The 22,487-nt window shown below is 46.4% G+C and overlaps 1 protein-coding gene across 1 annotated transcript in view; it reads right to left on the reverse strand.

Annotated features, from left to right (window-relative positions):
• The window catches only part of NFX1 (nuclear transcription factor, X-box binding 1), a 572,380-nt gene that overhangs the window by 51,252 nt on the left and 498,641 nt on the right, over positions 1-22,487 (reverse strand). The window contains 1 exon segment of the mRNA XM_029589884.1: positions 17,417-17,458. Coding sequence (XP_029445744.1) covers positions 17,417-17,458 — 42 coding nt within the window.

Here is a 22,487-nt window from a genome sequence, read left to right on the forward strand (position 1 = left end):
CCCAAGCATATTCATTGTTGATATTCTAAAAACAAGACTAGCTATGGATACCCCAGAATAAGCTTAAGAAACATTGAACTAGATTATATTAATCAGAAATCGTGATCTTTGCCAGCATATTTGAAGCACCTAGATCTACCGTATTTTTCACTCCATAAGACGCACTTTTTCCCCCCAAAAGTGGGGGGGGGGGGGGGAAATGTCTGTGCGTCTTATGGAGCGAATATTAAAAAAAAAAAAAACAACCTAACTACAACCCCCACCCTCCTGACCCCCCCAAGACTTGCAAAAAGTCCCTAGTGGTCCAGTGGGGGTCCGGGAGCGATCTCCTGCACTCGGGCTGTCAGCTGCCAGTATTCAAAATGGCGCCGATAGCCTTTGCCCTTACTATGTCACAGGGTCTACTGGTGCCATTGGTTGGCCCCTGTCACATGGTAGGAGCAATGGACGGCTGGCGCCACCTTGTGCTCCACTAAGGGCTGCACAGAGACTGGGGTATCGCCCACCCCTCGGTGGTATGCGCTAATGGCACTCAGCTGTACCCTGATCGAGGTGGTCTGTAGACAGGACTCTGAAAAGCACTAGAGATAGTCCAAAAGCCTCGGCGTGGGGCAGGAGAAGGGGTCAAGGGCTTCTTGCGTGCACCACGAGGAGAACCGCTTCCACTTCACCAGATATGACTTCCGTGTGTAAGGCTTTCGCGAAGCTACTAGGACCTGTGAGAGATTGGCAGAAAGGTTGAGAGACTGGAGAATCTGGATTTCAACATCCTTGCGGTCAGGGACAGGGCCCGGAGGTTCGGGTGGCAAAGCCTGCCCTGATCCTGCGTGATGAGGTCCGGCGAGGTGCTCAGGCAAATGGGTTCCTGGACAGAGAGATCGCGTAGGATGGGGAACCAGACCTGACACGGCCAATGAGGGGCTATGAGGATCATGGAGCCTCAGTCCTGCTGTAGCTTCACAAGAGTCTTGGTTATTAGCAGAATCAGATGGTACGCGTATAGCAGGCCCGTATCCCAGGAGTGGGCAAAGGCATCCAAGGCTGGTTTCCTGCGGTCCCCCCTGTAGGGAGCAGAATCAGTCCACCTTGTGGTTCTGCGGGGATGCAAAGAGAGAGACACCCGGCTGACCCCACCGGTGGAAGAGCCTGGTCGCTACAGAGGGGTTTCATGGACCACTCGTGGGGCTGGAATGTCCGGCTGAGGTGGTCCGTCACTACAATCTGAGTGCCTGCCAGGTAGGTGGCTTGCAGAAGTATAGCACGCGATAGGGCCCAGGCCCAAATCTGCACCGCCTCTTGGCAGAGCAGGTAAGAGCCTGTGCCCCCCTGCTTGTTCAGGTACTACATGGCTACCTGGTTGTCCTTCTGGATCAGGATGACTTTGCTGAACAGGCAGTCCTGAAATGCGTAGAGGGGCGTACCGCATTGCTTGGAGTTCCAGGAAGTTGATCTGGCAGGCCGCCTCGGCTCTCGACCACATCCCTTGTGTGCGCAGGTCGTTGACATGGGCGCCCCAGCCTAGGTTGGAGGCATCGGTGGTCAAAGTTATTTGAGTTGCTGGGGGCTGATAAGGAAGCCCTTTTCTCAAGTTGCTGGGGGCTGATAAGGAAGCCCTTTTCTCAAGTTTAATGCATCCACCCAGCGAGGGACAGCCAGAGTGGAGTGGTTATGTGGATCTGTGCCCAGAATTCCTGAGAGGCTTGGTGCTACTGGGAATGGAGGATCCACTGGATGACTCTCATGGCTAGGCGGGCCATTGGGGTGATGTGGACTGACGATGCCATGTGACCGAGCAACCTGAGGAGCAGGTGAGCAGAGGTAGTCCGCTGGTGGCGATAGAGGCACCCAAGTTGGATAGGGTGGCTATGCGTTCGTTGAGGAGGAACACCTTGGCTAAAGTCGTGTCCAGGTCTGCCCCGATCAATGACAGTTGTTGAGACGGAGTCAAATGGGATTTCGGGTAATTCACTAGGAAACCAGTGACTGAAGGAGTTGCAGAGTCAAGTAGAGGGAATAAAGGGCTCCCCTCTTTGGACGAGCTTTTTATGAGCCAATCGTCCAGATATGGGAAGCGTGTCTGCCGTCTCGGCGCAGATATGCGCTGCAACAACTGCCAGTCATTTTATTTATTTATTTAGCACTTTTCTATACCGGCATTCAAGATAAACATCACATCATGCTGGTTTACATTTAACAGGGGGCGAAAAAATAAATACATAAACTGTAGCAAGTGAAAAGAAAAACTCTGAAGTAACAATAAAACAGGGGAAATTTGAAACTGGGAGGAGGAAAGTCTAAAGGAATTTAACATAGAGAGCAATTATTTACAATGTTCTAGGAATGTCTGATTGTGGTTGTCGTTGAATTGCGGTTCAATTGGTGTCTGGAAAGGCTTGTTTAAACAACCACGTCTTAAGCCTTTTTCTGAAAGTTAGGAGGCACGGTTTTTGACGTAGATCCGGTGATGTAGAGAAGGTCCTGCTGTAGAGAAAGCCCGGTCTCTAAATGTTATATGATGAGAGGTTTTGGCTTGGGGTACATGTAGTGAATCTAAGCTTCTCTAATGGGTCTGGAGGAGGTATGTTTTCTGAATGGGATTTGTAGGTTAAGTGGAGCATGGTTATGGATGGCTTTATAGATAGTGGTAATGGACTTATGAATGATTCTATAGTGGATTGGCAGCCAGTGTAGGTCTTTAAGGATGGGAGAAATGTGGTCTCTTCTCCTCATGTTTGTTAGTATTCTGGCTGCCGCATTTTGGACCATCTGAAGAGGTTTGGTGTGAGATGAGGGGAGGCTTAGTAAGATACGAGTTACAGTAGTCTATCTTAGAGAAGATTATAGCTTGCAGAACTGTTCTGTAATCTTGGAAGTGAGTGGTTTTATTCTTTTCAGGACATGTAGTTTGTAGAAGCAGTCCTTAGTTGTTTGGTTGATGAAGGATTTTAGATTTAGCCGATTATCTATAATAACCCCTAAGTCTCTTGCTTGGGTGATATGAAGGTTTGCTCGTGTATTCGTAGTGATAGTACTGTTTTCTGGGGAGATGAGAAGGAGTTTGCTCTTAGAAGCATTTAGAATTAAGTTTAAGCTAGTGAGGAGGCTGTTGATTTCTTGAAGGCAGTTTTCCCAATATTCAAGTGTTTTAGTGATGGATTCTTTAAGGGGGATCACGATCTGGACATCGTTGGCGTATAAGAAGTGTTTTAGGTTCATTTTGGATAACAGCTTGCATAGTGGGAGAAGGTAAATGTTGAAAAGCGTGGGGGAAAGGGAGGAGCCCTGGGGAACTCCTAGGGAGGAATGATGACAGTGTGATTATTGTGTATTTTGACCTTAAATCCTCTTATCAAGGAATGTTTTGAACCAGGCCAATGCAGTGCCTGTTATTCTGATGTTTGACAGCTGGTTTAGGAGGATGGAGTGGTGAACAGTGTCAAATGCAGCCGAGAGGTCCAGGAGAATCAGTAAGAATGAATGACCTTTGTCTAGGCCCATGATGAGGTAGTCTGCCAGGGATATGAGTAGGATTCTGTGCTTACTGCTTTTCGGAATCCATATTGGGTGGGGAACAGAATTTTGTAGTCTTCGATGTAATCTGATAGTTGTGTGTTGACTAATTTTTCCATGACCTTGGCTATGAATGGAAGGTCGGAGATCGGGCGGAAGCTATTGGGATCTTTAGGATCCAGATTTGTTTTTTTTTAGGAGTGGGTTGATGGAGGCCAGTTTAAGATCGTCTGGATAAATTCCCTGGGATAAAGAACAGTTAATGATGTCCGCCAGTGCATTGGAGATGGAGTCGGGAATTAGTAGGAGCAGTTTGGTAGGGATTCGGTTGAAGGGATGTGAGGAGGGTTTCATTTTCTTCAAAACTGCTTGGATCCCCCCGAGATCCAATATGGCCGCCGAGGGAGAGGTCGGCGTTTTTTGAGCTCCTCGACTGAACTCTTTTTGCCTCAGAAATAATGCCCCACACGAAGAGGAAGGGGAAGGTGAGAGTGGATCCTCCTCCTTACCCTCTACACCGTCCCCTTCCCAGCCACGTATCGAGGGCTTTTTTGCTCCGACTGTAGTTTCCAGCCCCGGGATTGAGTCTGCTGAGAGTCTGGCTGAAGGACACGTTCCGTCTCTCCTGGACGAAATATCGTTGTCCCCGAGGCAACTAGAGAGTCTCTCTCCTCCTAACCAAGGAGTAAGCCCGACTGTTTACACCCCCCCCACAAGGTCTTTGCACCGAAGGGGGAGCGGTATTGGAAGACCATTTGGGGAAGAAATCCGAGGTTTTGGTACCTGCGACTGTGACTGCGAAGGCCAGATCGGAGGGTGGAGAAATCCCCCCGAGCATGGCGGAGGACATCGCGCCGGGGCCTAGCAGTAATTACAACCTGCAGGGGAGCAGAGAGACACCTACAGACGAGTCAGTCAGGATTGCAGAGGTCTGTAGGCAAGGAGTGTGAGTCAGACTTTGTCTGTGCAGAAACTTGTCCGGCCAAAAGTTACAACTCTTGACTCTATTTGGTCTGCAATTGTAATGCTTGAAAAAACTATTTCTACACTTGTGGTTGCTGTGAATTCGTCACAAAATATTATAATGGAATTGGAATCTTAAAAAAAAGATCATGAGAAAAAGATACAAGAAATCTCTAAAGAGGTTTCGTCTGTTAAAGATATCCAGGTAAAAATGATTCAAACTGAAGAGATGGTCGCAAGGAAAATTGAAAATTTGGAAAACAAATCAAGATATCTTAATTTGAGAGTTCTAAACTTTCCAAGTGTTAAAATGTTATCCCCTCAAGAACAGTTTAAAAAATATATGACTGAGATATTGTCAATTCCTAATGAAGCTTTGCCACCTATATCAAACACATATTTTGCTACAACACCTAGAAAAAAGAACCAACAATTTCAAACTGCATCTGACCAAGCAGCTGAAGGTGACTTGTCATTATTCCTAGAAACATCAATGGAGGATCAAGTGGAATTTTTTGGGACTTTGTTGGTAACTTTTATGTTTCCTTTAGACAGAGGTAATATTCTAAGAATGTTTCTCCGCAATCGTGAGAAGTTATATCTAGGTCAGAAAGTCTGGATCTATCCAGACCTCACTAAAGATACACAAAAACGCAGAAAAGAGTTTCTAAATATGAGTCATGAAGTTAGGAATTTGGGGGGGGGGGGGGTCAAATGATTGTACGTTACCCGTGTAAATGTACTTTGAGATTAGGAGAAAGTAAATATATTTTCTTGACCCAACCCAATTGAAACAACTGTTGGACAGTCGCACAGTACCTAGCTGAGGAACCCATCTCTAGTGTGATTAATTAGAAACATATATCCTCCCTCTTTTCTTGCAGTTTAATTGTATGGGATGTCCTGTTTATAAATATTGGATCTCCAAATTTCTTTATGTCATTGTTTGCAAGGGGCCAGTATTTCTTATAATTTTGTTTTTACTTTTACTTAACATATTCTGTATAATTGAAAAGAAAAAATATACCATATTTTTCGCTCCATAAGACGCACTTTTTTCCCCCAAAAGTGGGGGGAAAATGTATGTGCGTCTTATGGAGCGAATATAAAAAAAAAACTAAAAATCTAACAAACCCCCCCCACCCTCCTGACTCCCTCAAGACCTGCCGACTTAATTTACTACAACCCCCCACCCTCCTGACCCCCCCCAAGACCTGCCGACTTAATTTACTACAACCCCCCACCCTCCTGACCCCCCCCAAGACCTGCCGACTTAATTTACTACAACCCCCCACCCTCCTGACCCCCCCAAGACCTGCCAAACGTCCCTGGTGGTCCAGCGGGGGTACAGGAGCGGTCCGGGAGCGATCTCCTGGGCTTGGGCCGTCGGCTGCCAGTAATCAAAATGGCACCGACGGCCCTTTGCCCTATGTCACTGGGACCGACCGCTGCTATTGGTCGGTCTCAGTGACATAGTGAGGGCAAAGGGCCATCGGCGCCATTTTGTTTACTGGCAGCCGATGGCCGAAGCCGGGGAGATCATTCCCAGACCCCCGCTGGACCACCAGGGACGTTTGGCAGGTCTTGGGGGGGTCAGGAGGGTGGGGGGTTGTAGTAAATTAAGTCAGCAGGTCTTGGAGGTGGGTCAGGAGGGTGGGGGTTGTTAATTAATTTAAAGGATTGGGATGGGGTTTTTTTTGGGGGGGAGGGGTTCCCAGAGAAAGAAAAGTTTTCTGATCTGGGGAGTGGACCGAAATGGCCCTCCCCAGACCCGAAAACAAATGGGGAGAAAAAAAAAAAGCTATGCATTCCCCTAATTTGCTCCATAAGACGCCCAGACGCAGAGCCGGTTTAGCACAATTTTTTTTTTTTTTTTTTTTTAATTTTCCCCCTCTGAATCCTAGGTGCGTCTTATGGTCAGGTGCGTCTTATGGAGCAAAAAATACGGTACTTCCTTTATTGTTGCAGAATATGATGTTGAATTGGTATAAAAGTTCCTGTACTTGTAATATTTTGAAAATGAGAAATAAAGAAAAAAACTGCTTGGATCTTTGAGGCTGTGATGAGTTCAAAAGATTTGAGAGATATGTCTTTGTTAGGGTGGTGATATGCATTGGAGGGTGAGGTGGTGTTGGAGGGAAGCTGTGATAGGAGGTTGGTGACTGTTTCGGAAGAAGAGGGCCAACTCTTCTGCTTTAGATTGAGCTTGGTTGAGTGGAATGTCAGGAGCGTTGATTTATTTATTTTATTTATTTATTTAAAATTTTTGTATACCGACGTTCGTTATGCAAACATCACATCGGTTTCCATGTAACAAAAACTGGCCAACAGGGCTTTACATTGAAACTGATTAAAGAACTGGGGAGTGGAAAGAGGGGGGAAACATGAAGGGAAATTATTGTACAAGAATAATATAAGCTAGGTAACATGATTATAAGCATGAGAGCATGATTATATATAGGCAGTAAAAATTACAAATATTATATACAAGTAAATTTTTTTACAATGAGGATGATTTGGGTAGGGGAAAAGTGGAGAGAGGCGGGGGGCAAGGGGAGGGGTTTGGGGAGGAGTGGAGGAGTGAAGGGCAGGGGGTTCAAGTGTAGGCTCGTGCGAAAAGCCACGTCTTGAGGTTTTGTCTGAATTTTTTGGGGCAGGTTTCATGGCGTAGATGGGTGGGGATAGAATTCCATAAGGAGGGTCCAGCTAGGGCAGGGGTCGGGAACCTTTTTGGCTGAGAGAGCCATGAACGCCACATATTTTAAAATGTAATTCTGTGAGAGCCATACTAACTACAACCCCCCCCCTCCTGACTCCCTCAAGACCTACCAAATTCATTTACTACTACAACCCCCTACTCTCCTGACGCCCCCAAGACCTGCCAAATTAATTTACTTCAACCCCCCATCCTCCTAAACCCCCCCCCCCAAGACCTGCCAAAAGTCCCTGGTGATCCAGCGGGGGTCCAGGGCTCGCAGACAAATCTACAATAAAAAAGTAAAAATCTAACAAAACCCCCATCCTCCTGACGCCCCCCCAAGACCCCAAAATTAATTTACTACAACCCCCACCCTCCTGACCCCCCCAGACCTGCCAAAAGTCCCTGGTGGTCCAGCAGGGGTCCGGGAGTGATCTCCTGGACTTGGGCTGTCGGCTGCCAGTAGTCAAAATGGCGCCGACGGCCCTTTGCCCTCATTATGTCACTGGGGTCGACCAATGGCGGCGGTAGCCCCTGTGACATAGTAAGGGCAAAGGGCCGTTGACACCATTTTGATTACTGGCAGCCGACGGCCCTTTGCCCTTACTATGTCACAGGGGCTACCGCCGCCATTGGTCGACCCCAGTGGCATAGTGAGGGCAAAGGGCCGTCTGTGCCATTTTGACTACTGGCAGCCGACAGCCCAAGTCCAGGAGATCGCTCCTGGACCGCTCCTGGACCCCCGCTGGACCACCAGGGACTTTTGGCAGGTCTTGGGGGGTCAGGAAGGTGGGGGTTGTAGTAAGGAGGGTGGGGGATTTTGTTAGATTTTTACTTTTTTATTAAAGATTTGTCTGCGAGCCAGATGCAACCATCAAGAGCCATATCTGGCTCCCGAGCCATAGGTTCCTGACCCCTGAGCTAGGGAGAGCGCACGTTGTTTGGTGGTTGTTAGGTGGTAAAGTTTGGGGGAAGGGGTGTGAATATTTGCTGTGTAGGGTGTTCTGGTGGGTCTGGAGGGGAGACGGATGTGTAGACTGTGAGAGAACCATAGCATGTCAGGATTGTGGACGGCTTTGGGTATGAGGGTGAGGGTTTTAAACTGTATTCTGGCAGTGATAGGAAGCCAATGTAGTTGTTTGAGGACAGGTGTAATGTGTTCTTTTCTGCGGCAGCCGGTTAAAATACGTGCAGCTGCGTTTTGCAGTAGTTGGAGGGGGGCAAGGCTGTTTTTCGGGAGGCCTAGGAGCAGAGAATTGGAGTAGTCCATTTTGGACAAAATAAGGGCTTGTAGGGCAGTTCTGAAGTCATTAAAGTGCAAGAGGGGTATAAGTTTTTTAAGGGTGTGAAGTTTGAAATAGCAGTCTTTGATGGTGGATGCAATGTATTTTTGCATGCTGAATTGGGGGTCGAGTGTGACACCCAGGTTCCTAATGGTTTGGGCGAAAGTGTGAAGGCGGGGGGGAGCATTAGTTGCAGGAGTAAGTAATGAATTGATGGATTGAGGGGAGATGATCATAAGTTCTGTTTTGGTGGGGTTTAGGGCTAGGTTGAGCTGAGTGAGGAGAGAGTTAATGGATGTAAGGGCAATGTCCCATCTTTTTAGGGCATTGTGATGGAATCGGAGATAGGTATAAGGATCTGTACGTCGTCTGCGTAGACGAAGTGTGGTAGACTGAGATTTGAAAGCAGCTGGCAAAGGGGGAGGAGGTATATATTAACGAGTGTGGAAGATAAAGAGGAGCCTTGAGGGACGCCCCTTGTGATGTTGATTGGTTCAGGTTCATGGTTTTCAATTTTTACTTTGTATTGTCTGTTGTTTATGTATGATTTGAACCAGCGTAGTGGAGTCCCAGATATGCCAATGTCAGCTAGCCTCTCGAGTAGAATGGTATGGTTGATGGTATCGAAGGCTGCTGAGATGTCTAATAGGGCTAGGATGTAAGTTTGACCTTGGTCAAATCCTCTGATGATGAAATCAGAGAGGGAGAGAAGAAGTGTTTCAGTGCTGAAACGCTTTCTGAAGCCGTGTTGTGATGGGTAGAGAATTTTGTGTTGGTCTAAGTAGTTTGTGAGTTGGTTATTAACTATTTTTTCAAGGATTTTGGCAACAAATGGCAGGTTGGAGATAGGGCGGTAGTTGGATGGGTCCGAGGGGTCAAGTTTAGGTTTCTTAAGAATAGGTTTAACAATGGCTAGTTTAAGTTGTGAGGGAACATCCCCAGTGGCGATGGATATGTTGATGATATCAGCTAGAGGTAGGGAGATGCTGTCTGGGATGGTCAGGAGAATTTTTAGGGAATCAAGTCATAAGTGTGTAGATGGGCGCATTTTCTTAAGAATAGTGGAGATTTCAGTAAAGGATGTGTTTTCGAAAGCGTCCATTTTGAAGTAGGTTTTAGGGGTAGCATTGGTCTGAGGGGGAACATGGGAAAAGCGGGAGGCAATGGTGGTAACCTTGTTGTGGAAATATTGGGGGAGTTGGTTGCATTTGGTGCTAGAATCCTCGCATGGTGAAGTCGTTGTGTGTGATTTGGTGAGGTTTGAGATGAGAGAGAAGAGGGCTCTCGGGTTGAATTGAAAGTCATGAATTTTGGAGGCGTAGTGGTTGCGCTTGGCGTTGAGGGTGTTAGTTCTGTAGTTGTGTAGTAAGGTTCTGTATTTGGCGAGTTGCTTGGCAGATGGGTCTTTGCGCCATGTTTTTTCTTGGGTTCTAAGATTGTGTTTTTGAAGTTTTAGATCAGGGGTGTACCAGGGTTGCTTAGCTTTAGTGGAGGGGTAGATCTCTTTGGTTATTATGGGCAAAGTTTGTTTGCTGTTTCTTTGGTGATGTGGTTCCATGTGGTTATGGCCGTTTGGGAGTCAGAAAGGTCTAGGTTTTTGAGGTTGCTGGAGAGGGTATCAATAAGGTCGTCTCTAGCACAAGCTTTCCTGTATTGGATTGTAGTTTTTGTGTTAGAATGTTTGATGAATTCTTTGATTGTGCATGAGGTTTTAATGAGAAAATGGTCTGACCAGGGAACGGGAGTGTATGTGGTGGAGCGGGTGGAGGTGAGAATTCATGAAAATAAGGTCAAGGGAGTGTCCCGCTTTGTGAGTGGGGCTAGAAATGATTTGATGGAGGTCCATTGCATTAAGGCAGTGAGGAGTGTTTGACAGCTGTGAGAAAGTGGGAGTACATCCCTATGGAGATTGAAGTCTCCAAGAACTATGGCGGGTATGTCTCTGTTGATGTTTGCTGCAATGCATTCAATGATGGGGGAGATGTCAGCATCTAAGACTCCAGGGGGGTGTATACAAGGCAGATTTGTAGTTTGGAGGATTTGAATAGGCCTATTTCGTATTTGGCAGGGAGGAGTATTGGAATTTGTTTTAGCTTGAGGTATTTCTTTGGCAGCAAGGAGTATTCCCCCCCTCTTTTTTTGGGTCTAGGAATGGAGTGTATGTCATATTCTGTTTGGGTAGTTGATTGACAGAACAGAGTCAGTGTCTTTCAGCCATGTCTCTGTGATGGCACAAAATCAGGTTTTTCGTCGAGGAGCAGATCATTTAGTATAAGGGTTTTTTTGGTTAGCGATTGTGAGATCAAGAGCATAGCTATGGTTGAGATGCCTAGGAGTTGTGTGAGGGGGTGAGCATGATAGGGAGGAGGGAGTTGTGTTGACGGTGGGTTGTGAGAATGGACGTGGGGTGGGGGTCTGAGAAGTTGTAGCGGAGTTTGGATATGGGACAGGTAGCCATTGCAGGGGAAATGGCGGAACTGGGTACAACCGACAGAGCACTGGACTCTTGGTCGTTTAGGCAGGTTGCTATGTGTAGGTGTAGCACTATAGTGAGCGTTGAAATGTGAAAGGTATGGGCTTAAAATGGTTGCAGGGGGTGTTCAGTGGAACCTGGGTTAGGGGCCTGCAGGTGCATGGGGCCAGGGTTTCGAAGAAGGGGGCAGGTGCTCAGAGGCAGGTTTGAGCAGATTGCAAATGTAGGAAGTAGAATGCAAGGGAGTGGAAGGGTAAGGGACAGTTATGAGCAATTATGTTTAATTAGAAAGAGTCCTGAAATATGCACTGCGGGCCTGCACGAAGGGGCGCACAAAGGGGCGGGCCCCTTTGTTGCGCGACGCCGAGAGAGTCCAGAATTTACTAGCAGGGGGCGTCGCAGAGGAATGATGTCAGCGGTGCATCCGGGGATCGATTGGCCGCCTTGGACGGAGGACCCAGCAACGAGCAGGTAAGGTGGAGCAGCCGTGCGATCGGAGCGGGAGCCCGGTTGGGGTAGGAGAGGAATTTAAAGGGCCTTACCCCGACGGGCTTCAGCGCCGATTGCGCAGGCCCGATCCTCCGTTTGCCTGCACGATCGCGTCTGAAGCGTGGAGCTGGAGCAGGGACTTCGTGCCGAAAAAGCGACGCCGAGACGAAGTCCAGAATTTATTAGCAGGGGGCGTCGCAGAGGAATGATGTCAGCGGTGCGTCCGGGGATCGATTGGCCGCCTTGGACGGAGGACCCAGCAACGAGCAGGAAAGGTGGAGCAGCCGTGCGATCGGAGCGGAGCCCGGTTGGGGTAGGAGAGGAATTTAAAGGGCCTTACCCTGACGGGCTTCAGCGCCGATTGCGCAGGCCCGATCGCGTCTGAAGCGTGGAGCTGGAGCAGGGACTTCGTGCCGAAAAAAGAATTTGTGTTAAATTAGATACGTTGAAAAAAGGGCTTTAGCGTCAAAGATGAGGTCATGGATTTTATGAGCATAGAAGTCCCTTTTTGCTTTCAGGGTGGAGCTCTTGTAGTAGTGAAGAGTGAGCTTGTAGGCAGCGAGGATGCTGGGGCTAGGTGCTTTGCGCCATTTACTCTCTTTCTGTCATAGGCTCTGTTTGAGTTTACGAAGTTCGTTAGTGAACCATGGTTGTCTTTTGGAAGAGTTGGGATTGAATTTTTTTGTTGAGAGTGGGCATAGTTTGTTTGCTACAGCCTCTGTTATGTTAGTCCAGGAACAGAGGGCTGAGTTGGGAGTGGAGACATCTAAGCATGGGAGTTCTAGGGCCAATTGTTTGCTGAGGTCGTTGGATGAGCAAGATTTTCTGTAGAGAAATGAAGGTTGAGGGAGGTGAATGTTGTTGGTTTTGGCCAGTGTAATGGTAGTGGAGATTAATGCGTGGTCTGACCAGGGACCTGTTTGCATACCGGGTGGGAAAGAGTGTGTGATACCAGCATTTACAAGATAAGGTCCAAAGTGTGACCCCTTTGTGGGTAGGGTTGTGTGATTATCTGCTTGAATCCCATGGCTGACAGGGCGGGGGATTCAATCCCATGGCTGACAGGGGGGATGTAAACATCCAGGGCACGGAGGTGAACCCGAAGGGAGAACCCTGTACTGGAAGTGACAGTGACCCACGACGAACCGCAGATATTTGCGGTGGGGTGGAAAAATCGCAATATGTGTGTAAGCGCTCTGTAGATCCAGAGAAGAGCCATTCCCCCTGCTGCAGCAGCGGGAGTAGGGTGCCCAAGAACACCATTCTGAACCGCTCTCTGCATAGGAACCTGTTTAAGGCCCGAAGGTCGAGAATGGGACGGAGGCCGCCTGACTTTTTTGGGATGAGAAAATAGCGGGAGTAGAACCCTTGGCCCGGGGAAACTGTTCCATGGCTCTGGTCTGTAGTAGGGTCAAAAGTTCTGACTCGAGGGTAGTAGTGTGATCGACCAGAGTCCACACCGGAGAAGGTGGGGAGTCTGGTGGCACCCGAGAAGGTTGAGGTGGTAACTGTGGGCTATTCACTGGCTTTTCTGAAAACCCAGGACTTGCTGCACAAGGTAAGTAGTATCGGTCTTTTTATTGACCGGAGGCACAGTACCTGGATGTTCCTAGAGATGGTGTAGGAGGTCAATAAGGACCTCATGGACTGGGATGGCCATGACCTCTTTTGGAGCATCCACAAACTATAGGACCTCCAACATTTTGTGGGCAGCATCTTCCTCTTTTGCAAGCTGGAAGGGTATTGTCTCCGCCATCTCCCATACAAAGCTAGCAAAGGAGAGGTCTTCTGGGGTGGGGGGGGGGGGGGGGGGGGGGGGGGGGGGGGAGGGAGTGGCATCTCTCCTCCGGGGGAGAAGGCTCTGAAAGCAGTTCCTCGGAAGCCTCCTAAGAATGGTCAGAGGATACGTCCTCCCAAGGTTCTTAGGGGGCCTCTTCCTCACCAGGAGGGTGCCTGGGTCGAGGAGAGAGGGCTAACCCTAGCTTATGGGGAATGGGCACCAATGGGAGGTACAGACGATGGCGGTGCCAGCACAGATGGCACCGGGATCTGAGAGGGGCGCCGGGGCACTGGGAGGCCCGATGGTTCAGGTACGGGATCCAGCATTGGTGATCCCGCGGCTTCATCTTCCTCCAAAGAGCCCAGGATCGGAATGGAGACGGAGAGCTATCAGTGGTTGGCTGGGCACCGGAGGCCCCTGGCATGGGCTGCCTTCGGCAGAGCACCGAGCAAGACGTCCAGTTTTTCCAGAAGGGGTGCCAACATGGATGGTGCCGGTTCCAGTGCCGGTGGCGACTAAAAACCCCGAAGGGCGTTAAGCACTGCTGTTGGACCATGGTGTCCAACTCCTCTCAAAACGAGGGTGTGGAGAGAACCGACCCTAGAGAAGGAGGCAGGCTAGGTGTCACCGGAGCGTCCACGGGGTCCTTGGCAGCTCAGTGCCCACAGTTACCAGTGGGGAACTGCTCGGGCTCCTGGGTCCAGAGGAGGATGGGGGATCCTCTCCCTGGGGACTTTTTCGGAGGAGGCTTGGCCGAGGCCGGTGCCACTCTGATGTTGGTGCCAGCACCAGGCGGCAATGTACGTCTGTGCCGGTGTCAATGCTTCCCCGTCTTGCTCGGCCCAGTCCCTTCTCCGGCGCAGGGATGATGATGCGGAATCTTGGAATGGGTCAATGCCAGTGAGGGTCGATCTCCTGCTCATCGGTCCTCCTGGCAAGCTTCGTGATAGACAGAGTCGATGGCCCCCTTGACCCGTACCGAAGTAAGGAGCAGGTTTGCTTGGGCCCAAACAGTGCTCCATCTTCTCCAGGTGGGCACGCCGGCCTATGGGGGTCATCTGGGCGCAGCTCAAGCACCAATGGATGCCATGGGAAGGCCCAAGGCACAGTGACGCACACGGTGGTGCATGTCCTTTATGGACATTGTCCGTGGGCACTTGGGAAACTTCCTAAAACCAGTCACCATGGTAAAAAATAGGGCGCGTGAGGTCGGTGGGTTTCTGTCACCGTGAGGTGAATAAATGGGAACTGACTGTTCAAAGCGCAAAATAACTCACCAAAGCTTCAGAGGAGGTCAAAGCGCAATGGGGTACCCCCGGTGACGGGGTGAAGAACGAGATATACTTCAAAAATTTCCGTGAGGAAAACTCACACACAGCTCTAAGAACCGCAAGGCACTGCTGCGTTGGAAAAAAAAAAGAGACTGAAGGGGGACCCCGTGTGGGCCACAGGCTTAGTGGGCATGCTGGGCATGGCTCAGTGTGCCAGTCAAAGTTTATTTATTTATTTTATTTATTTATTTAAGTCTTTTCTATACCCGTCTTTAGTAGTTTCCGTCACAACGGTTTACAATAAGGCACAAACAAATAATGATGCTGAAACGTGACTTTACACAAGTGCTATAAATCGGTCCGGTACATAGTTTTTTTAAAATAAGATAGAATGTAGTGTGATAGATACTGTACAGTGTTTTGTTTTGTTTTTCAGAATTAAAAAGCAATGCTAATTATTTATCAGTGTCACTTTGTGCCTTATAGTGATGGATGATCAGACAGAGTAATATAAAATAAATAAAATACAGCTACACGCGTCTTGCTTTTGTTCATATCTCGCACTTCACCAGGCTTCACTATTCACCTACTCTCTTTGATAGACCTTCTTAAATAACCAGGTTTTTTCGAAAGGATTTGTTGTTGCTTTGTAACCTTAATTCTAAAGGCATAGGTGTTCCATAGTATGGGTCCGCCAGCGATAGAGCTCTTTCTCTACTTGTGTGAGTCTTGCTGTTTTATTGATGGGAATTGTAAGAAGTGCTTTGTTAGCTGATCTAGATTTCTGTTTTGTCAAAGTTTCTAGAAACTTTGACAAAAGTATTCTGTGACAGAGCTCCATCTGATGATGTCACCCATCTGTAAGGACTACCATCCTGCTTGTCTGAGGAGAACACCTTATTTAAAGCAAGATTGAACAAGCTTTAAGAAGATAAAACATTAAGATGGGCCAGACTAAATTTCTACTGAGACCAGCATCCTGTCTGACAGTGGCCAGAGTCACTAGGAAGTATTTATTTTCTTTACTTATTTAAAACATTTCTATGCTGCATATGTCCACAGCTCAAAGCACTTACAAATTAAAACACTCATAAAATTCAAATAATATACAAACAAATACGTATTCAAACACTATTAATGACCCAAACAGGATGCTATTTGGAAGAACATCCTAAATATTTAACAAGCACCTGCATAATTAAGCAACAGGCTGCTGAAATAAAAAGGTTTTTAATGAAACACTATAATGTTTTGGTACATATTAGTAACCACAGATTCCATAAACCAGGCCTGCATCAGAGAATGCTCTCTTAAGCATCTTCCTAGGACGAGCTTAACGTAGAGAAGATACGCTGAGCAACCTCTCTGTGAAGATGTTAGGGGATTGGGTTGGACTGTAAATGCATAACACTGCATTCATACAAGGTAATGCATACTCTCCTACCATTTTGTGGATCATCGTGGCAACTTATATTTAATGCACCATGCAACTGGGAGCCAATGAAGGTCATGTAAAACTGGTGATATGTGACTTCACACTCACACTAGAAACCATGTAAGCAGCCACAGTTTGCAAAAGTTGCAAAGCTCTTAAGGTACATGTGGGCATTGCTTAAAGGAGTGAACTGCAGTAATCAAGACTGCAAAGGATCTGCAACTGCAAAATCCACAATAATCCAGTAGCGGGTTTTAACCTACGGAAACTCTTAAGTTTAAAAAAAAACCATTTTACTACTGCTCTTATATGTTCGTGCATAGTCAACTTACTACCTAAATTACACCCAAACTCTACCTGTGTAGTAACTGGTATTGTAATATTTTTACAAACAAATGATGTAAAATTGTAGGTTGGTATTGAACAATCACTTCAGTCTTATTCAGACTGAGGATTAGTCTATTATAAGTTAACCATCGTTTCACAGCAGAAAGAAATTGAGAGCATGGTCAAAAGTAGCAGCCAAGAAGATTGAACTGTAAAAAAGAAATGCATAGTCGGTGTACAGACGACAACCAAAGCAGACAGGGTATAGATGTTAAAAAGTGTGGCTGACAGTACAGACTACTTAGGTACCTTAGTTGAAAATATATGCCAATTGGATGTGTGTACCCAATACTGACATGCTGAGATCTTCCCTCAAGATAGAACAGAACAATGCCAAGACTGTACTGATATCCCACACTCACAGGGTAGATAGATTAGAATCCGAGAATCAAGAGTGACTAAGCAGTGAAGATATGTAGTAGCACTAATACAAAGCTCTGTCCACATTCAAGGCCTCCCAAACACATTGAAGCTCAAAACTAACAGGGTTTTTCCTACTGTGGATCTTCCAAAATCCAAACTGGTCTAAGATCTCATGTTCTTGAATAAAAATATCAATTGTTTCAACATGGCAGTTAAATAATTTTGGAGAGAAAAGACAGCAGAACTTAATAGATCCATTTCTTGTTGCTCATTCCCAGAGATAAGTAATAGCCTGGCTAATAATGGTTTATGTATTTTCCTCCAGAACTTGTCCAAACTTCTTTAAAAACCCAACTATATTAGAATTTTTGACTAGCTTTCCCACGATTTGGATTTCATAGTAAAGGGGGTATTTCACTACTGGATTGAGCTACAAAATCCTTTCATGAATCTAGAATCCCAACCTTCAAGTATTTAGTGATGTGGTCAGTACACATCCAACTGTCTATTAATGGACAGAGTTAGATGTCATGAATAAAAGTTTACAGGGGATATTCTAAATTCTGATGAAACAAAATATAAAAATACATTTATCATTATTAATGATTTCATAGCTGGTTAGGAAATGAAATTGCAAAAAAATCATAGCCTACTATAAAATACAGGATATTGCATTCTCAAATTATATGATGTTTTCTCAGCATTTTCTTGAGAAAGACGACAAGAGTGTATTATTTTGGTAAAATTATTTAAATGCCTCTCACCTGTTCCTTTCCAGGGCCATACACTCTTCATCACATTGCAGCCTTGAAAAGCAAGAGAGAGAGAGAGTCAGAACTAATGCTTAAAACCAAGTAGTATTGTAAAATGATTATGCTATTTTGATAAGGTCATTAAGTTGCATTCTCTTTGCTCACTAACTTCTTATAGTTGCATTTACCCACTAATTAGAGAAGCAGTAAGCTAACGCTGAGGTACTTTATTATATAAATGTAAAAGATTTCTTCCCAGATTTACATACAGATTTCACAGAAATAAGTCAACAAGAAAGTTGTTTGTGAGGAATCCAATATGTTTCTGACTAGCTTTTCTAGCTTTCAAGAGTATAACTGATATGCCCTTCTAATAAGAAACCTGCCTGGGCACAATGACAGTGGCAATCTACTATCTGATTAGAGATGGTATTTTCTGACAGAGGCCCACAGTCTGTTGGTATCAAAAGAAAATGTCACGTGGACTTTAATCTTATCCATATAAAACATGATGGCTCATCTGCACTCCAGAGCGTGACATATAGAAGTGGGTAAGAGTAAAATGTTATAGAACACTACCTTAAAACAGGAACTCAAGGATGAGAGCAATATATCATGTTATAATGAAATTTTGCATAAGTTTGAGAAGTTGCTAAGCCCTGGAACTTGCCAATTTTGCAGCCTGGCCATCACAAAAAATGTTATTCTCGGTCAGATACTTGAATTCACACGATACAAGATTTGAGAGGGCTTTCATGAGCTACATTACTGAAAAAGGTTTGTGATCTGAAATATAAATGACAATTACAAGTTCTTACCATGACACCCTTTTTAAACTGAAACCAGTCTTTTCTTATTCCATAAAATGGTTATAAAACTAGTACCGAAAAGCGAAACATAAATCAAATAAATAAATACAAATTCTGTTTCTTGTACAAAGTAGGAACAATAAGACCAATTCAGATTCAGTATGGTAAAATAGTAAGTGAAATCCCAGTGTCACTAGCACAGTTGGCTAATTAGAATCAGGTGCTTATACAGTGACATAGTGAAAGACAGAAGATAAAGACTAAAATGGTCCATCTAGTCCTGCCCAGCAAGGATACCCCCAATAGTTAGATAATAAGCAAACCACTTCAGAGTAAACTGATTTAGAGTTTAGTCTTCACTATAAGGCAGTGGGAATGCATGCCACAATCAAAAGAAATGTCAGAGGACCTACAAGAAAGAATAATTGAGAAATCATCTGTCTGGACATAGTTACAAGACTATTTCTAAATATTTGGGCTCCATTCATCCATTCTCAGTCAACAAATCGAAAAAGTTGAAGACTATAGTGACTCTATCCAGGAGTGGTCATTCTGCCAAGATCACACTGGAAAATTGTCTATGAAGACAAAGACCCTCATACTAATATCTAATGATCTGCAGACCTCTCTCACTATGGCTGATGTGAGGTTTCAATGTAACAAGCATGAGGAAAAAACTGAATGGAATGGTTTTCATGGAAGGAGAGCTAGAAGAAACCACTGCTCTTTAAAAAAAAGATTTTCTGCATGCACCATGCTCACCAAAGAGCACCGGATGACCGGCATGAGTTCTGGAATAAGGTTCTCTGGGCAGATAGGTCAAAAATTGAACTTTTGGTCAGAACAACAAATGTTTTGCTGGCAAAAACCAAACACTACCTTCCAAAATAAGAACCTCATCCTATCAAGCATGATGGTGGAAGTATCATGGTATAGGGCTGCTTTGCACCATCAGGATCTAGAAGGCTTGCCTCATAGATGGAACATTGAATTCAGCTTCAGAAATTCTAGAGGAGAATATCAGGCAATCTATCTGTGAATTGAAGCTGAGCTGAAAGTACGTCATGCAGCTAGACAACAACCCTAAATATTTAAGTAACCTACTAAAGAATGGCTGAAGGAGGACAAATTTAGGACTGGATTTTTAAAAAATACGCTTGCGCATCCATGTGTGCGCGCTACCCGGCGCACTCACATGGATGCGCGATTTTATAACACGTGCACGCATGTGAACGTGTTATAAAATCGCGCATGTGCATGGGAGCGGCGCACGCAAGGGGGGGCTACATTTTTGTGAATTTTGTGCGGCGATGCATCGGGGCCTTCCGCAATTCCCTCCCAGTCCGCTCCAATTTAGGCCAGCACGTGAGGCTCCAGGACAGCAAATAATGGCGCTGTCCTGGCCCACTCCCTTCCCGCCCAAAACACGCCCCTCCAGCCCACCCCTTCCAAGAGGCCCGGCACTTAAGCATGTCCCGGCTTTACGCGCATGGCCGGGCCTCATGGAAGATTCACCCGGCACGCGTAAGGTCCAGCCACGTGCGTAAAGGCCGGGATTTATGTGCACCGGGCATTTCAAATCTGCCCTTTAGTTTGCTCTGTTAATTTCCTTTCTATGAATTCTGCTAGACCAGAACAGACACATGGATTTATACCATCCTACCAGCAGATAGAGGCAGAAAGCCCAACTTTTCCAGTGACATCATCACTCTTATTAGTAGAAGTATAGCATAGTCACTTGCCAACATCCTTAAGGCAAAGCAATGTAGTAGGAAAAACACCCCTAAAATGTATTTAAAAATTTTACAGGTGCGAACTCTCTTGGAACAATTCCTTCTTTGCCCCTTATCCAGACTAATTGGCAAAGGAAGACTTCAAAGCTGCTACACTCTTGTGGGGACCACTAAATAAGTCAAATAGATTCTTGGTCCTTCTAAAAGATTAATCATTCAATAGTCAAAAGATTTATGTTTACCATGCTGTCAAGCAGTGCCCTAGTGTTCCATAATTTCCTGTGCAGGACCAGGCTAGATGCCTGGTCCACCTTAAATCCACTAAGGAGAGTATGCTCTATGGGAGAGATCCGCTGGTGTTCAGAGGTCATAACCAGAGACTGGGGAAAAAAAAGCTGTCCAAACATTGAGCTGAGATGAAGCAGCACAACTGTGAGAGAGAGCACAGTTTGAAGGTAAAGTCAGTATACTGTTGTCTGTATGAATGAAGCTGTAAATAAAAAGTATGTTTTAAGAAAGGCTGGAGTCAGACTGAATTTCTGCATCCAGGCATGTGGGAATCACCACTCATTCCCACACATGGTGTCATGCATGGGATTTTTTTTCTAAAGCTTTGTACAGAAAAAAAAAAAAACAACCCAGCCTCCAAGAAAGTGTTTGTAGTAAAGAAAGAGTTGTGATGAGGACCTGTGGGTCTACACATAATACAGAACACAGAGCACCTGTGGCTCTAAAACAAAGTACAGAGCGCAGGGGTGCACACAGCATGGTAGCTAGTGTGAAAAGGTGTGGCTAAGAAGCTACATTGAAGGAAAAAACTGTTTAAAGTTTCTGGTAGAGAGGAAACTGAGTGGGCCTAGTTGCAGGGACAGCCAGGAAGTGGTAGCTTTGTACCAGCTAATGGGAGAAGCCCAACTGGAGGTAGATAGGGATTCAAAGAGATTTAGTTATTGCTAGTTATGCAGGCTTTTTTTTTTTTTTTTAACCTTTTTTTTGCCTTGAATAAAGAGAGGAAGGAACACTGGTGCAGCAGTGCTGTGCTGAACAGGGTATGGCCCTGGAAAAGCTGCCAGAATGGGCTGTGAATGCAGTGAATGGAACCAGGGCGGGCCCTTTTCCAGCAAGGAAGTGTGAAACTACGAGAAAACCTGGAGTGGAGCAGCCAGTCTACTGCAGCACCAGAATGCAGCAGTCTGACAGTATGACTACAGAGAGCTGGCAAGCCTTGACCTGGAATCTCCAGGAGGGAGATAGAAGGTTACAAGAGAGCCTTGAAGGAGTCAGCAGGCCTGGGCTAAGCAAAAACAGACCCAGGAAATACACCTGGCTGTGCTCAACTTCAATCTGGAGTGGAGCCTCGTGGCCTTGCCAAAAGTGGTGACACACCGATTGGCCAGAGGATGGCGTTACAGATGGTCCTGAGGAAGAACCTGTAGAGATCCCACTACAGGAAGTCCAGAGACTGCTTCCGTGAGAAGCCCCGATAAGGGGGTGGTGAGAAGTCCAGAGAAAGAGGACATGGAAAGGCCAGCAAGAGATGCCATGGAGTGCTCAGAGGGTGGTGCTGTGGAGACCAGAGCAAGTGAGGCTGCGGAGGAGCCAGCGACCAGCTTGGGTGAGTGACCAGAGTAGGAAACTGTGGACAGCCCAGAGGGAGGCACTGCAGAGTTTATAGACGAGGAAACTGTAGAGATCCCAGAGGGAGGCATTGAAGAGTGTACAAAGGAGGAACCCGTGGAGAGCCCTGAGGGAGGTGCTGCGGAGAACTTGGAGGAAGAGTCCATGGAGAGCCCAGAGGATGGCACTGTGGAAACCCCAGCGAGTGAGGCTGCAGAGGAGCCAAAGAGGGGCTCTACATCAGAGATACCAGATGCCAGGAAGCAGGCACAGCTGGTTATAGAGGAACCAGCACTGGTGGTTCCCCAGTTGTTCCATATAGCTCCATCAGGGTGGAATTCAACCCTGGAGCCAGCAAAGGACTGAAAGGACTGAGAATGTGCACTGCGTGAACAGTTGTGATGCTGTCGAGGGTAACCCTAAGAGAAGGGGGGTGATCATGTCACGAGGTCTCTGTTCCCAAGCGTAGCTGGTGGGAAGCTAGAGGAAGAGGACTGGGAGGTCCTGGATTCTCCTGGATAGGATCCAGGAGGGAGCAGACATGCTTGGCCTGACGGGTCCAAGCTGAGAGGAGTGGTAAGTGAGGCAGTGCCCCTAGTGTTCCCCTATTTTCCTGTGCAAGACCAGGCTAGATGCTTGGTCCACCTTAAATCAACTAAGGAGATTATGCTCTATGGGCGGAATCCTGCAGGGCAGATGGGGCTCAGAGGTTATAACCAGAGACTGGAGAATAAGAGCTGTGATCCAGGTGGGGATAACCAGACTAGGTCCAGGTCTCTGGGAGGAAGGCAGCTCCTGTGTGTAACACTGTCCAAACACTGAACTGAGATGAAGCAGCAGAACGTTGAGTAGAGAGAGAGTACATGGTCTGAAGGTAAAGTCAGCCTACTGTTGTCTATATGAATAAAGCTGTGAATAAAGAGT

Source organism: Rhinatrema bivittatum, chromosome 2 (assembly GCF_901001135.1).
Source record: "Rhinatrema bivittatum chromosome 2, aRhiBiv1.1, whole genome shotgun sequence".
Taxonomy (NCBI): Eukaryota; Metazoa; Chordata; class Amphibia; order Gymnophiona; family Rhinatrematidae; genus Rhinatrema; species Rhinatrema bivittatum.